The sequence below is a fragment of the Natrix helvetica genome, assembly GCF_964273705.1.
Source record: "Natrix helvetica genome assembly, chromosome: 5".
In the NCBI taxonomy this organism is placed as follows: domain Eukaryota; kingdom Metazoa; phylum Chordata; class Lepidosauria; order Squamata; family Natricidae; genus Natrix; species Natrix helvetica.
Window position 1 is genome coordinate 7,042,091 of NC_138551.1, and position 16,525 is coordinate 7,058,615.

Consider the following 16,525-nt stretch of genomic DNA (forward strand, 5'->3'; position numbering starts at 1 on the left):
GTGGGGGGTTGTGGAGTCCTGGCTTTGTTTCAGTAAGTGGAATGATTGGTTGGGTGGTTAGGGCCCATCACCCAGGCCATTACAACACGAAACAACAACGGACACACAGTCAGCACCAATCAGCACCAATCAACCAATCATGATACAACCACACAACCAATCATATTACAACCTTGTTACTAATTCAAGAATATTTCATTCTTCTAAGAGAGGGGTGGGTGCTAACATCTGTAGGAAGTTAGCACCCAGTCCTCTCCAAGAAAAATGAAATATCCTAGAAAATATTGAAAAGGCAGAATATTATATTTCCCTGGATGTGAAAAGAGAGAAACGTGTTTTAAAGACAAAGCAGCTTCCTGCCCATCCTCCTTTGTCAATGGGCCATTAAGATGCCCAAGCCAGTCTATTCTACATAATAAAGAGTTCTCCCCTTCAGCTCCAGGGTGATGGGGTTAAGGCATGATAGTATTCGCCCTTTATCCAACTCACCACAGGGCATCTGAGAACTCAACCAAAATTGGGACTCAAAACACAGCTCAGAGAGTTGCCCCTGCATGGCTCCATTGGAGTCTGACAACCAATCAGAATACATTTCTTACACAGGAACAGGTGGAGCCAAACGGAGTATTAAAAAACCCAGAAAGCCCCTTCTTCTCTCTCTTCTTCTTCACCCAATATCAGGGGTGGGTTACTGCCAGTTCTAACCTCTTCTATAGAAGAGGGTCCACAAATCTACAGTGCGTTTAGAACCGGTTCCAGCTCCCTCCCCCCGCTCGTCCTCACATCATCAAGACGAAGAGCGAGAGGAGGAATTCTGGGAGTTGAAGTCCACAAGTCTTAAAGCTGTCAAGTTTTAACACCCCTGGGTTTTTTTCCCTAAAGGAATAGAGGTGCAAGGGTCTTGTAACTTGACAGCTTTAAGACTTGCACACTTCAATGGCAGAGTTCCTGAGCCAACATGACTGGAGGAGGAATTCTGGGAGTTGAAGTCCACAAGTCTTAAAGCTGTCAAGTTTGAACAGCCCTGGGGTTTTTTTTTCTAAAGGGTTAGCGGTGCAAGAGTCTTGTAACTTGACAGCTTTAAGACTTGCGTGCTTCAAATGCCAGAGTTTCTGAGCCAACATTTTGGTTGCTAAGCAAGAGCGTTGTTAAGTGAGTTTCACCACATTTTACAAGATGGCCACGCCCACGCAGTCACATGGCCAACAAGCCACTCCCACAAAGCAGGCCACACCTACAGAAGAGATTCTAAAAAAATTTGAAACCCACCACTGCCCAACATCTGGAAGCATGGGATCACCTTTTCTGTGCTGGACCTCAAGTCATGTGGTCCTGTCCACCATTAAACCATCTTTCCAAGCAGCCTCCATGTTTCCAGTGTCTTTTTCCCCACTTGGAACTGAACCCAGAAGGACATTTCTTCTAACACTTCCTCTGCTATGTTGGTCTGATGGTCTCCCAACCTAGCACTACATCATCTTTGAGCTTATTTGGCTTTTGGATACAATACAATAGTAGAGCTGGAAGGGACCTTGGAGGTCCTCCAGTCCAACCCCCTGCCTAGGCAGGAAATCCTATACCATTTCAGACAAAGGGCTATCCAACATCTTCTTAAAGATTTCCAGTGTTGGGGCATTCACAACTTCTGGAGGCAAGCTGTTCCACTGATTCATTGTTTTCACTGTCAGGAAATTTCTCCTTAGTTCTAAGTTGCTTCTATCCTTGATTAGTTTCTACCCATTGCTTCTTGTTCTACCCTCAGGTGCCTTGGAGAATAGCTTGACTCCCTCTTCTTTGTGGCAACCTCTGAGATATTGGAAGACTGCTATCATGTCTCCCCTAGTCCTTCTTTTCATTAAACTAGACATCCCCAGTTCCCGCAACTGCTCTTCATATGTTTCAGCCTCCAGTCCCCTAATCAATACAATACAATACAATAGCAGACTTGGAAGGGACCTTGGAGGTCTTGTAGTCCAAACCCCTGCCTAGGCAGGAAACCCTATACCGTTTCAGACAGATGGCTATCCAACATCTTCTCAAAGACTTCCAGTGTTGGGGCATTCACAACTTCTGGAGGCAACTTCTGTTCCACTGATTCATTGTTCTAACTGTCAGGAAATTTATCCTTAGTTCCAAGTTGCTTCTCTCCTTGATTAGTTTCCACCCCTTGCTTCTTGTTCTACCCTCAGGTGCCTTGGAGAATAGTTTGACTCCTTCTTCTTTGTGGCAACCCCTGAGATATTGGAAGACTGCTATCATGTCTCCCTAGTTCTTCTTTTCATTAAACTAGACATACCCAGTTCCTGCAACCGTTCCTCATGTTTTAGTCTCCAGTCCCCTTGATATACACCAAGAATTGCCACCAGACACACACAGAGGCCTCGTCTAGTTATTAACGTCGATGTCCACCAAGCCATTTTGTTCTGAACTCCCCCACCCCCACCCCCACTCCCCAAAAAGAAGCAACAGGGTCTTTCCGCCAGTTTCCAACGGCCTCGGTTTCCCAGAAACCTCTGCGCCCGGCCTACGGCTACAACGGAGGACTACGTTTCCCAAGAACCACCGCGGCGGCCAACGCTGAGTCGGCTGCCGGCGGCTGAGGGAGGAAGGCCCAGCGGCCGGGCTGCCATGGCGGTCTCCTGCGCGGAGATTTTGCGGAGGGAGTTCCCGGAGCTCGACGGAGAGGTCTTCGAATACGTGACCGGTGGGTGAGGCTGAGGCGGCGAAGGATTAAGCTCCTAGAGGAGTCGGGCTGGGCCTCGGCGCCCCGTTCCCAGGGTGGCTGTTCCTGCTTCTGAAGAGGGTCGAGGGCGGCGGGAGCCGCCTGAGGGCAGCTGAAAGGAGCTCGTGGGGGGGGGCTCGGGGGGGGAGGAAGGAACCGCTCGAACATCGCACGAGGGGCTCCGAGGATCACGAGCTTTCTGGATCTCTTCCCCCCCCTTCCCCATTGCATTGGTACATCCCCTTAGAAGCATTGCCCTTGTGGTCAGCGCGTCCCTGGACTAGTCCATGTGTGGAAAGGGGGGGCGCCTTTTGCCAGGTGACGCTTGCTGTCCTGATCAATGAAAGTTTGCGCTTCCCAGGATGGAAGACTGGTTTGGGAAACCTAAATCGGGCTAAAGGGACGAAAAAGCTTTTCTTCCCCGAGCTCTAATCCTGGTAAAAGCACCATTTTTACTGAGTTCCAACTGCTAGCAACTTCCTGCATCCATCCATACCTGAGATTTCTTAGTGGTCTCCCATTCAAAAGCTCTGAAGAAATTCCAATTCCTGGGACATTTTTTCCACCTTTAGGATGGAAATTGGGTGAAATTCAGAGCTTGAGGGGAAAGGGTTGGATCTCAAGGGCCTAAAAACTCAATTTAGAGGAATCGATGACCCAACTTCCTTCTTATTTATAGACTTTCCAAGATTATAAGGCAGCATTTCTCAGCCTTGCAACTTAAGGTAAAGGTTCCCCTCGCACATATGTGCTAGTCGTTCCAGACTCTAGGGCAGTGTTTCTCAAACTTGGCGACTTTAAGTCCTGTGGACTTCAACTCCCAGAATTCCCAGCATAGCTGGCTGGGGGATTCTGGGAGTTGAAGTCCACAGGACTTAAAGTCGCCAAGTTTGAGAAACACTGCTCTAGGGGGAAGTGCTGATCTCGGTTTCAAAGCCGAAGAGCCAGCGCTGTCCAAAGATGTCTCCATGTTCATGTGGCTGGCATGACTCAATGCCGAAGGCGCATGGAACACTGTTCCCTTCCCACCAAAGGTGGTTCCTATTTTTAAACTCGCATTTTTTACGTGCTTTCGAACTGCTAGATTGGCAGAAACTGGAACAATAACAGGAGCTCGGCACTAGGGATTCGAACCGCCAAACTGCCGACCTTCCTGATTGACAAGCTAAGCATCCCTTTTTACAACTTTAAAATACCTGGAATTTCCCCAGCCAGTCATGCTAGGGAATTCTGGGACTTGAAGTCTTGATATCCTGCCAAAATTTAGAAACATTGATATAGAGCAACATTCTCTAGTTTAGTTCTGGAATTTAGAGTGAATTCAACCCCTCCACCCACGACCCCTGAGAAGAAGTCAGTATCAAACCATTTCACATTTACTTAAAGAAAATACATAGTTGTGTATTTGCTTAGAAATACCTGAGAAAGGTAAGATCGGATTTGTTTTATACAGGAGCTTGACTCAAGATGAGTTCATGGATGTCGCTCTGCAGTTTTCTTACCAGCAGTCCAGAAATGGTTTGATTTTGTCTTGTTCTGATTTTAAATTATATTTCCCACCTAGGCTGCAGCTGTCTTTTTCCTGCTTGTGTCCATCCAGATCGGTTGTTAGTCAGACAGATCCTGATGTCTGCAATTTGCTCGTCCCACAAAATCTGTATCTTAACCTTTCTCAGTTTCTCTCGCGGCCTATCCAAAAGTCCCACATTTGAGAGATTCTGCTCAAAAAGGGAAGATCCTGTTCAGATTAGAGACTCCCTTCATTTCAACAGGCGCATTGAACAACTTCTGCCATCCACCATTTCAACTACCTTGATTGGAAATTGGTTTAAAATAGATTTTATTGGATAATTATTGGAAGTGTGGGTTTGGGAGCAAAGGTCATCTTATGGAAAGAGTTATTGCCAACTTTTCTTTGGCCATCGGGTCTCACAACTCTTAGCAGCTGCTTCCTAGCCCTCTGAAATATGGAGATAATAATGCCATATCACGCTATAGGTCATAAATGTAAAATGATTTATATACTCAAAAGCACTGGATAAATGTAAGCAGATATTTGCTGGGGGCTCATAAAACAAGTCCAATATCTCATTCCAGAGTAGATGTTCTCATGTATTTTTAGCCTGTGACCTCTGTCAGAAAAAATTTGAGCACCAACGTGAAAAGCTCACGTGTTATAAAGGAAGAAATGCTATAAAAAGAGTATATATGTCTTGTTAAATGGCCTTGTTCCCAAATTCTTCCTGCATCTATATTTTCACCTGATGATCTCAGCTAAGTATTTGGCAGATTTCTTTTCATATTTCATTTTCACCACAGTTCAGTAGGTTATTTGCGCTGAAGCAAGTCTACATTATTTCAATTAGGGTGACTATTTAGTTGAATTCAGGGTACTAAAAACCTGAGATGTTGCTCTTTGATTTGCTTCTGCTCTTCCACGCCTGGCATTTAGCAAAGATAAAACATTTCTCCTTTTCTTCTTGCTTCCCTTCTGAAGTTTAATTTTGTTCGTTTGTTTGTTTCATTGGATTTATATGCCGCCCTTCTCCCAAAGGACTCAGGGCGGTGTACAACATTAAAAAACACATATCACAAAAGTTAAAAGGAAATTAGATAAATATCCAAAAAACCAAACCCAATTAATATGACAATAACATTTTAAAAGTTAGATAAAATTAACAGGCCAGGCTCATTTCATGACTCATTTCAAGCTATTGTAGGATAAGCCCAAGTCTGGTATGACTCCATTAAGTAAGCTCTGCAAGATGCGCCATTTTGTATTTCAATAGAAGACATCACACGTGGCTAAAGTGTGGCAGAAGCAAGAGACTATGCATAATCAGATTGTTTAATTCTGGATTAAATAACTGGTAGCAACTTACATTTTAGAATCAGCATTATACTTCAAATCTGCCTGCAGGTAGCTCTTGACTTAAAACTGTTTGATTAGTGACTGTTCAAGTTTCCAACAGGGCTGGAGAAAGTAACTTGAGACCCTTTTTTCACACTTAGGACGGTTGCAGCATCCCCCCGTGGTCACGTGACCAAACGTCAAAAGCTTGGCCACCGACTCGTATTTATGGCGGTGGCAGGGTCTCACAATCCCCTTTTGCGACCTTCCGACAAGCAAAGGCAACGGGGAAGCCAAAATGAGATTCTTTTGGGTAGCTCAGCCTCTAAAAAATCATTCTTCGATCTTTGCAACTTTAAGAAGCCTGGACTTCAACTCCCAGAATTCCCCGGCTGGAAACCTTGCGTTAACAATTGATTTCTTTGGCAGGGGTCCTGCACAGTGGCAGCTCAGATTTTGAGACGGTGGACGATCTATTTGAAGCTGTCGGCGAGCTCTTGCAAGACGTGTCCCGAGACTCCAAAGATGATGTGGACATCCGTGGCATCTGCCAGCGTATGTTCAACACCCTTCATCTGTAAGTTGCCTCTGATTAAAATGGGGTCATGAGAAACCAAACAGATGTGCTTTCTTCACTTGTATGTATGTATGTATGTATGTATGTATGTATGTATGTATAAATGACTGTGTCTATGTTCCAGCATAACTCTGGAACACCTCGAGCAATTTCAACCATACTTGGTACACAGATGACTTACTCCCTGGAAACAAATACTGTGGGGGTGAGACATCCCACACCCATCAGTATGTGTCTTCTGTTAAGATGCAGCCTGTTGTGCCATAAAATGGCTTCTACTATACTGCCGTAAAATGGCTTCTACTGTACAGTGCAGTGGGGTTGCCATGGTAATGGCTTCACAGTACTCCACAAGAGGGCTCCCCCTGGTAAGGGGGAAAATCCAACATTAGAAATTACGTTTGGTCCGGGTATTTCCCCCCTATAAATAAATACCCAGGCAACGCCAGGTTATTAGTTAGTAATACATAAGGCAGGTACTAGAGGTACAGAATTCAACAAGACCCTTGGGTAGAACTTGAGAACGCAAGCAACCTTTATATATTATAGCAATACAGGCAGTCCTCACAACAGTTCATTTAGGGACTGTTCAAAGTTGCAACGGTACTGAAAAGAGTGACTTATGGACCATTTTATGGTCACATGTTTTATGTTTGGATGCTTGGCAACTGATGCACATTTATGACAATTGCAGTGCCCCGGGGTCACGTGATCCCCTTTTGCAACCTTCGGACAAGTAAAGTCAATGGAGAAGCCAGATTCACTTAACAACCATGTTACTAATTCAAGAACTGCAATGATTCACTTAACAAACGTGGCAAGAAAAGTCTTGAAATGGGGCAAAACTTACTTAACAAATTTCTCAGCAACATAAATTTCGGGCTCAATTGTCCTAAATTGAGGCCTATCTGTAGTATTTAGGCTTATTATCCCACCACCACCCCCGTAACACTTTACAACACACTCTGGGTGTGTAAGCATCATTTGCATATTGCACCCAACAATCTGGGTTCTCATTTCATCAACCTCAAAAAGTTTGGAAGGCAAAGCCAACCTTGAGCCCCATCAGGATCGGACTCCACTCTGTGGACAGAGTTTGCCTGCAATATTGCACTTTAACCAATGTGCTACCAGGCCTTATTTTAATTAAACATCAGGGAAGCCAGGATACCTATTATGACACTGACTATATAAGCATCCCCAATGTGAGAGAGGTTTACAACGATGGGATGAGGACACGGGGGAACAACTTGGAGTTTTGTTAAGTAACAACTATTGTTTCTGGACAGGGAGAATGAAAACTCTCCGAGCAGCCGGCAGGTTCTCCTGGATGCCCCAATTCAGCTTTCTAAGATCACTGACAATTATGGTGAGTAGTGAAGCAGTCTCTTGCGTTGATTCAGAATGTAAGGACTGCCTAGATTCTACTCTTTTCTATACCTCTATTGACAGAGTTTGTTGCATAAATTCAAATCCAGAAGCACAAACAGATAACTGATGGAGCAGGATTCATTAACTTCTTTATATACATAAGAACAGATGAATAAATGTACAGTACCAACAGGTGGTTTTTCCAAGTAAACACAGGGCAGGAGAGTTACAGGCAAACACAAGTAGTTAGTTTTATATCAGCAGACAAGCCCATACAGACTGCTAGTTTACTTCTCAGAGCACCAGACTCAGAATTTACAGACTAATTTCAGTTTCAATTCTCTGCACAGACTCAGGTCTGTTTTGGCTCCCATTGGCTGACTTATTTGCTATGCCTATTCATCCCATGTCTCTCCCAGTCATGAATATTTTAACAACCATCAACCAGACATCATCAAGAGGCACGTGGTTTCCTTCTCTCGGGATTGTATGCTTTCGAATTTTTAAAAAGTGCTTTCAGAAAAACAACCCAAGTTTTTCAAGACTACCAAATAAATCGGGGGGGGGGGGGGGTATACAGATAATCTTTGTATCACTGTTAAGTCTGGAATTTTGACAGTAAGTTGAGTCATTGTGTGACCAGAACTTGATTTTACAACCGCTTTTATGAAGAGCAAGTTCTAGAAACAATAAGAATTATAAATGGTGGGAGAAGCAGGGAAAGGTTTGACCCGTTATTTCACACACACACACACACACACACACACACATACAGATCCACACCCTTGATGTGCTGCATACCGAGACCAGAAACATCAAGGTAACACGGAATTGGGTGACCTGTTAAACATCTGATGTGATAAACGTACCAGAAAGTTAATGTATCCATAAATAATGTTTTTTCTGCGCCAACTCAGAAAGTTCTGCCCAAAGAGCTGCTGATTCAGTTCTACAGAGGAATTATTGAGTCTGTCATCTGCACCTCTATAACTGTCTGCTTCGGCTAAAGAACTCTCTGACAAATTGAAAGACAAAAAGATAAGTATAAAAAGTGGAAAGAGGGGGACATAACTAAGGCAGAATATCAGCAAATAGCCCAAGCCTGTAAAGATGAAGTAAGGAAAGCTAAGGCTCACAATGAAGAAAGGCTTGCCACAAAAGTAAAAAATAACCAAAAAAAGCTTCTTCCAACATTCTTAAAAACAAGAAAAAGGTTAAGGAAACTATTGGTCCATTGCTGGGAGAAAGTGGCAAGAAGGTGACAAGCAACAGGGAGAAAGCAGAACTATTTAACTCATTTTTTGCATCTTGTCTTTACACAAAGGGATAATACAGTCCAACCTATCAAAAACAGCACACAAAAATCAGATTAGGAACACAAATTGAAATAGGGAAGAAAATGGTAAGTGAGCACCTGTCTACCGTAGACGAGTTCAAACCACCAGGACCGGATGGATTACACCCCAGGGTTCTGAAGAAAGTGGCAGATGAGATCTCAGAACCACTGAACTATATATTTCAGAGATCCTGGAGCACCGGGGAACTAACAGAGGACTGGAAAAGAGCTGATGTGGTTCCCATCTTCAAAAAAGGGGAAAAAACAGATCCAGGAAACTACAGACCTATCAGCCTGACCACAATACCAGGAAAGATTCTGGAAAAGATAATCAAGCAACGAAGTAGCGAACACCTAGAAGTAAACAAAATAATAACCAAAAGCCAACATGGGTTTGTCAAAAACAGATCGTGCCAGACTAATCTTATTGCATTCTTTGACAAAGTGACAAAATTAGTGGACCAGAGGAATGCAGTTGATACAGTTTACTTGGACTTCAGTAAGGGATTTGATAAGGTAGACCATAACCTACTACTAGATAAAGTAGAAGAATGTGGCTTGGACAGCATCACCACCAGATGGATTCGTAACTGGCTGACCAATCACACTCAACGTGTAGTTCTCAATGGAACTGCATCTACATGGAGGGAGGTATGCAGTGGAGTACCCCAAGGCTCTGTTTTAGGCCCAGTACTCTTCAACATCTTCATCAGTGATTTGGATGAGGGAATAAATGGGGAACTCATCAAATTTGCAGATGACACCAAGCTGGCAGGAATAGCCAACACTCCAGAAGACAGGCTTAAGATACAGAAGGATCTTGACAAACTTGAACATTGGGCACTATCTAATAAAATGAAATTCAGTGGTGAAAAGAGTAAGGTTCTACATTTAGGCAAGAAAAACGAAATGCACAGGTACAGTATAGGTGATACCTTGCTCAATAGTAGTAACTGTAAGAGAGATCTTGGAGTCCTAGTGGAGAACCATTTAAATATGAGCCAGCCGTGTGCAGCAGCTGCCAAAAAAGCTAACACAGTTCTAGGCTGCATCAACAGAGGGGTAGAATCAAGATCACGTGAAGTGTTAATACCACTTTATAATGTGTTGGTAAAGCCACACTGGGAATACAGCATTCAGCTTTGGTCACCACAATTTAGAAAAGATGTGGGGACTCTAGAAAGAGTTCAGAGAAGAGCAACAAAGAGGATTAGGGGACTGGAGACTAAAACATGAAGAACGGTTGCAGGATCTGGGTATGTCTAGTGTAATAGAAAGAAGGACTACGGGAGACATGATAGCAGTCTTCCAATATCTCAGGGGTTGCCACAAAGAAGAGGGAGTCAAACTATTTTCCAAGGCACCTGAGGGTAGAACAAGAAGCAATGGGTGGAAACTAACCAAGGAGAGAAGCAACTTAGAACTGAGGAGAAACTTCCTGACAGTTAGAACAATTAATCAGTGGAACAGCTTGCCTCTAGAAGTTGTGAATGCCCCAACACTGGAAGTCTTTAAGAAGATGCTGGATAGTCATTTGTCTGAAACGGTATAGGTTTTCCTGCCTAGGCAGTGGGTTGGACTAGAAGACCTCCAATGTCCCTTCCAACTCTGCTGTTGTATTGTATTGCAACCAAACTAGACAGACACAGACTTCAACGGATAATTAGAACTGCAGAAAAAATAATTGCTACCAACCTCCCTTCCATCGAAGACCTGTAAATTGCACTAGTCAAAAAGAGGGCTGTGAAAATAATTACAGACCCCTCGCATCCTAGACATCAATTGTTTCAACTCCTATCCTCAAAACGGCACTATAGAGCACTGCACACCAGATGCAAGGACAGTTTTTTTCCGAATGCCATCACTCTGCTAAACAACTAATTCCCTCAACACTGTCATATTACCTACTAAGACTGTATTACTGTTATTCTTCTCTTCCTTCCTAGTACCTATCTCTTTCCACTTGTGACTATAACCATGTTGCTTCTATCTTTAAAATGTATATTGTTTTATTTGTTTCCTAGTATAATTTGATTGCTTATTAGTAACCTATGATCACTTAAGTGTTGTATCTTATGATTCTCGATGAATGTATTCTATTTTATTTATGTACACTATGCACCAAAGACAAATTCCGTGTGTGTCCAATCACACTTGGCCAATAAAGTATTCTATTTATTGCATATGCCAGTGTTTCTCAACCTTAGCCACTTGAAGACGTCTGGACTTCAACTCCTAGAAGTGAAGCTGAGTGAGGAATTCTAGGAGTTGAAGTCCAGATGTCTTCAAGTGGCCAAGGTTGAGAAACACATATGCACTTTCTTATAGAATAAATGGGGAAAGGGGTCTCAATTCATGCTTCTTGAAGCAAGATTTATTTATTTTTGTTTCTGGTTGCAGATTCTAACTTGGACCTGTTGCCAGGACTGTTGTTGAAGAGAGATCAGACTTCGGTAAGGCTATCATCACAGCAATTTTTCTTACTCTTGATCCCTAACAATCGAGTCTGTGTAGATTTCAAAGATGGAACTCTCACATTTTGGAGCCCCTCTTAGCTGTCCCAGCTAATGTTGGCTCCTATGTTGGGAGCTGTAGTCCAAAACCATCTGGAGATGCCCCCCCCTCCCAATATTTACTTCAGCGCTCCAGTAAACAGCTTATTTTGCTCTTGTGCCCTGACCTTTTTATAGCAATATCACTTAGACTTATATACCGCTTCACAGTGCTTTTACAGCCCCCTCTAAGCGGTTTACAGAGTCAGCATATTTGTCCCCAACAATCTGGATCCTTAGAGCAACAAAGATGATTAGGGGACTGGAGACTAAAACACATGAAGAACGGTTGCAGGAACTGGGTATGTCTAGTTTAATGAAAGGAAGGACTAGGGGAGACATGATAGCAGTGTTTCAATATCTCAAGGGTTGCCACAAAGAAGAGGGAGTCAAACTATTCTCCAAGGCACCTGAGGGTAGAACAAGAAGCAATGGGTGGAGGCTAACCAAGGAGAGAAGCAACTTAGAACTGAGGAGGAATTTCCTGACAGTTAGAACAAATAATCAGTGGAACAGAAATTTCCTCCAGAAGTTGTGAATGCCCCAATACTGGAAGTCTTTAAGAAGATGTTGGCTAGCCATTTGTCTGAAACGGTATAGGGTTTCCTGCCTAGGCAGGGGGTTGGACTAGAAGACCTCCAAGGTTCCTTCCAACTCTGCTATTGTATTGTATTATTTTACCCACCTCGGAAGGATGGAAGGCTGAGTCAACCTTGAGCCGATGAAACGTGAACTGAAGGCAGACGGCATCAGCAGTCAGCAGAAGTAGCCTGCAGTAATACTTCTGACCTCTGCGCCACCACAGCTCTTATCCACAGATACAGACTTTAGTTATGATGACATCCTTAATCACAATACAGACGGAGGCCCCCCAAAAAACCCCCAATCAAATTCCTTGTAACTAGAGCAGACCAAATGCAGGTAGTCCTCGACTTACGACCACAGCTGAACTCAAAATTTCTGTTGCTCAGTGAGATGGTTGTTAAATGAGGGGTTTTTACCCCATTTTATGACCCCTCTGGCCACAGTCGCTAAGTGAATCACTGCAGTTGTGAAGGTAGTCATATGGTTGTTAAGTGAATTTGGCGTCCCCCATCGACGTTGCTTGTCACGGTCGCAACAGGGGATCACATGACCCTGGGACAATGCAACCATCATAAATATGAGCTAATTGCCATGCATCTGAAGTTTGATCGTGTGACCACGGGAGATGGTGCAATGGTTGGAAGTGTGAAAAAGGGTCGTATGTCAGGTTTTTTCAGTTTGTTGTAACTTTGAACAATCCCTAAATGAAAGGATTACCCAAATGTCTACGGTGATTCTCAGTCATCCACGTCATGGTTGTCCCAACTTTTGAAGAAGCAGCTTTGGGACAGAGCTGAAGAAACTAGAATAGAATAGAATGCAGAATGGAATAGAATATAATAGGGAAATAGAATAGAATAGAGAATGGGATGGAATGGAATAGAATATGAATAGAATAGAATACAGAATGGAATAGAATAGGGAAATAGAATAGAATAGGGAATAGAATAGAATATGAATAGAATACAGAATAGAATAGAATAGGGAAATAGAATAGAATATGGAATGGAATAGAATGGAATAGAATAGAATAGGGAAATAGAATAGAATAGGGAATAGAATGGAATAGAATAGAATAGAATAGGGAAATAGAATAGAATAGAATATGGAATGGAATAGAATAGAATATGGAATGGAATAGAATAGAATAGGGAAATAGAATAGAATAGGGAATGGAATAGAATAGAATATGAATAGAATACGGAATAGAATAGGGAAATAGAATAGAATAGGGAATAGAATGGAATAGAATAGAATAGGGAAATAGAATAGAATATGGAATAGAATAGAATAGAATAGGGAAATAGAATAGTGAACGGAATGGAATGGGGAATGGAATAGACTAGAGAATGGAATGGAATAGAATATGGGTAGAATAGAATAGAGTAGAATAAAATAGAATAGAATAGAACAAAACACAGCAACAGTTGGAAGGGACCTTGGAGATGATCTAGTCCAACCCCCTGCTTAGGCAGGTAACTTCTTGGATGAGAAGAGAACTGTCTTCAAAGAAAAACCGGAAAGTCCAGTTGCCTCTTGAAAAAGCACCTTTGGGTCAAGGATTACCTGTACCTCCTTTTAACTTCCTCTCACGTCTTCTCTCTGGCTCCTGGTGGCTTTCTCTGATAACTCCTTGCTGTCCATCTCCTTCGTTACAGATGGTGAACACTAGGAAGCTGGAGAAAGCAGAGGCCCGCCTGAAAGCAAAGCAGTGCAAGAAGCAGGAGCGAGATTCCGTCAAATCTGGGAACCCATTGTGAGTGAAGGGGGATCACCTTTGAGTGGGGCACCTGCTCCTCAACATTGGGAGGGTCTGCTAAAGGGCTAATTTTACCAGAGTAAATCTTAGTGCATCAGTCTTTCCACTGCTTATGGGGAAGGACCTAGAAGAGATCAGGGTATGGCTGACATAAAGGAGAATAGAATGGAGTAGAATCGAAGTAGACCCTCTCCTCATTTAGCAACCGTTTTCCATCCAAATATAATTGAACAGGACTTTGGCTTCTATCTAAACTCCAAAGCCCTCGGATAATAGCCAGATTTTGAAAGAGTTCCTGGATTTCATCAGACCATAAACCATATGAATTTCTGGGTGGATAAATTGTTCCAGAGGGCAGGCACCTATGATCGAGAAGGTGCACTTTCAAGGTCCCTGTAGACGACATTGTTTAATTGAAGGGAGCAGAGAGCATCTATTCTCCAACAGAAGAGAATCTCGGTAGCTCAGGGTTGAAGTGTGGTCCTTGGTGCTCTCTGAGCTGGGTTGTAACCAACACCCAGATATGCAGGGATTAACATTAGACAAGCAGTCCAAGAAGAAAGCATTTCCCTAATTCAGGCACTACCGAGGGGCTGGAAAACCATACTATTCCCCCAACATTGGCAAGGTAAGCTACTTATTAGCACTGATGATGTTGCTGGTTGGGGATTGAAACACCTGTAAGCAAACAATCGAGCTCAGAGAGCACCAAGAAATCCCCCAGCACCCACTCTGCTTAACCATCAGGATAGGCAGAAACTATTGGGAGATGGGTGATGCCTTAAATAAGCTAGTCACTAAGCCACAAATGGTACCTGGGCACCAACTGACAACCTGTGCAGTTTGCAGAACAATGGAGCCAGGTCAGCATCCCAAGGCATGCCCGTTCATGAATCTATGCAAAGGTCTTCTCGGCTACAGCTGCCTCCTGCTCTTTGAGCAGGAGCTACACATCCAAGAAAACCAACAAATTATACACCTGTCTTGAGTGAGGAAGTGCTGTCCCATCCAACTCTAAAGATGGAGAGTTCCTAGGCATGGGGGGGGGGGGGTGTCCAACTACCCACAGCCATTCAATCTTCAGGATTAAGTAAGTCGTCATCCAGATCATTGTAGCTTTCAGATACTGGAACAAGATGATGTTGATGTCCCCTGAGGGACTAAGGATCAAGATGTATAATTAGGTATCATCAGCATACTGATAATGGGGGCAGAATGGCTCAGCGGCTAAAGACACTTGAGTTTGTCAGCTAGAACTCTGGCAGCCTGGGTTCAAGACCCATGTGCCACACAATGGGGTGAGCTCCCATTCCTTGCCCCAGCTCCTGTCCACCTAGCAGTTCTAAATCATGCAAATCAGGGGTGGGATTCAGCCGGTTCTGACTGGTTCGGGCAAACAGGTAGCTCCAGCAATCAGCTGGGAGTGAACTGGTTCGTTCGGATGATCAGGTCGGCCTGCTCACCTGCCCCTGCACTTTATTTACCTATAACCTCTCAGCTGATTCGGGTGGTAGAGCAGGTTGCCACGCCTCAGCTGTTTTACTCCCCAGAAGTAACGTGGAAGGTAAGTTTTGTTAAAAACTTCATGGATGTGAAACACACGATCACTGAACCGGTTGTTAAACCGGCAGGATCCCACCACTGATGCAAATGCAAGTAGATAAATAGGTACCACTTTGGGAGAAAAATAACAGTTTTCCATGTGCATCGGTGTATAATCATGGTGGCCACATGACCATGGAAGTAACTTTGGACAACACTGGCTCCATTGGATAAGAAATGGAGATGAGCACTCCCCCCCACCCCCACCCAATTGGACTTGACAGGAGAGGGGAAACCTTTACCTAGTATACTCATATCTGCAAGCCAAGAGATGACCTCAGCCAGGGATTTCACACAAATGTGAAACAGAAGGGTAGAGAATAGCATTGTTGCACGTGGGAAACTGACACTTGCAAAAAAAAGGGAAGGAACATGTACTCTCCCTGCTCTTAACGGTTGCTTGTGATTTTGTTCCGGACGGCAGGGTTCTTGAAGAAGCATCGGCCAGCCAAGCAGCCAGTAAGAAAGAAAACCGCCTTGAACTGTCAGGCAAGAACAAGTCCTATGATGTACGCATCGAAAACTTTGATGTGTCCTTCGGCGAGCGGTGAGTCTCCACGTTCAGCGTCACGCCTCTTTGTAGCATCTTTTGATTTGGTGATTTAGGCTCTGTTCTGACCTAGGCTTCCCCAAAAAGCACAAAGCAGATTCCTGGTCCCGACAAAACCCCTTTTATTAAACAAATGTGAATTCCTCTCATTCACATTCAGCAAAGGCCTGGCAAACAATGTTTCAGAGGTGAATTTATGACCACAGACCTTATCTAGCTTGGAAAGCTGCCATGTCAATATTTTCCAAACGCAGTGCTGTGCAAGGAAAGATTTGGCTCAGAGTCTCTGAGATTCACGGACAGATCTTCACACTCCCGAAACGAACGAATGAACGAATGAATTGTTTCATGCAAAAGCGCACTCCCCTTTCGCTCCTCTTTTAATTCCTATGGGAGAGACCTTTCACCATCCACCTGTGGCCTTACTCCCAAGTCAACCCTGATTTCTGAGTTGTTCTTTTCTTCTGGCAGCTCTGTGCATGTGCACACTGGGAACAGGCTCCAGCTGTTCCTCTGCCTCACTGATGTCTGACTCTGAAGGCAGCTGATAACTGGCATACGGCTCTGGCTCCCTCTCTGCCTCCGACACAGAGCCCTCATCAGAGCCTACCCCAGACTCC

General features: G+C 43.7%; 1 protein-coding gene across 1 annotated transcript in view; it reads left to right on the forward strand.

Moving 5' to 3' along the window:
• Nucleotides 1-2,549: 2,549 nt before the first annotated feature.
• The window catches only part of ABCF3 (ATP binding cassette subfamily F member 3), a 46,062-nt gene continuing 32,086 nt past the window's right edge, over nucleotides 2,550-16,525 (forward strand). Inside the window, exons 1-6 of the mRNA XM_081955289.1 lie at nucleotides 2,550-2,704; nucleotides 6,003-6,150; nucleotides 7,440-7,519; nucleotides 11,258-11,310; nucleotides 13,653-13,750; nucleotides 15,780-15,902. Of these exons, the coding sequence (XP_081811415.1) occupies nucleotides 2,629-2,704; nucleotides 6,003-6,150; nucleotides 7,440-7,519; nucleotides 11,258-11,310; nucleotides 13,653-13,750; nucleotides 15,780-15,902 (578 nt within the window). The 5' untranslated portion in view covers nucleotides 2,550-2,628. The remainder of the gene's footprint in view (nucleotides 2,705-6,002; nucleotides 6,151-7,439; nucleotides 7,520-11,257; nucleotides 11,311-13,652; nucleotides 13,751-15,779; nucleotides 15,903-16,525) is intronic.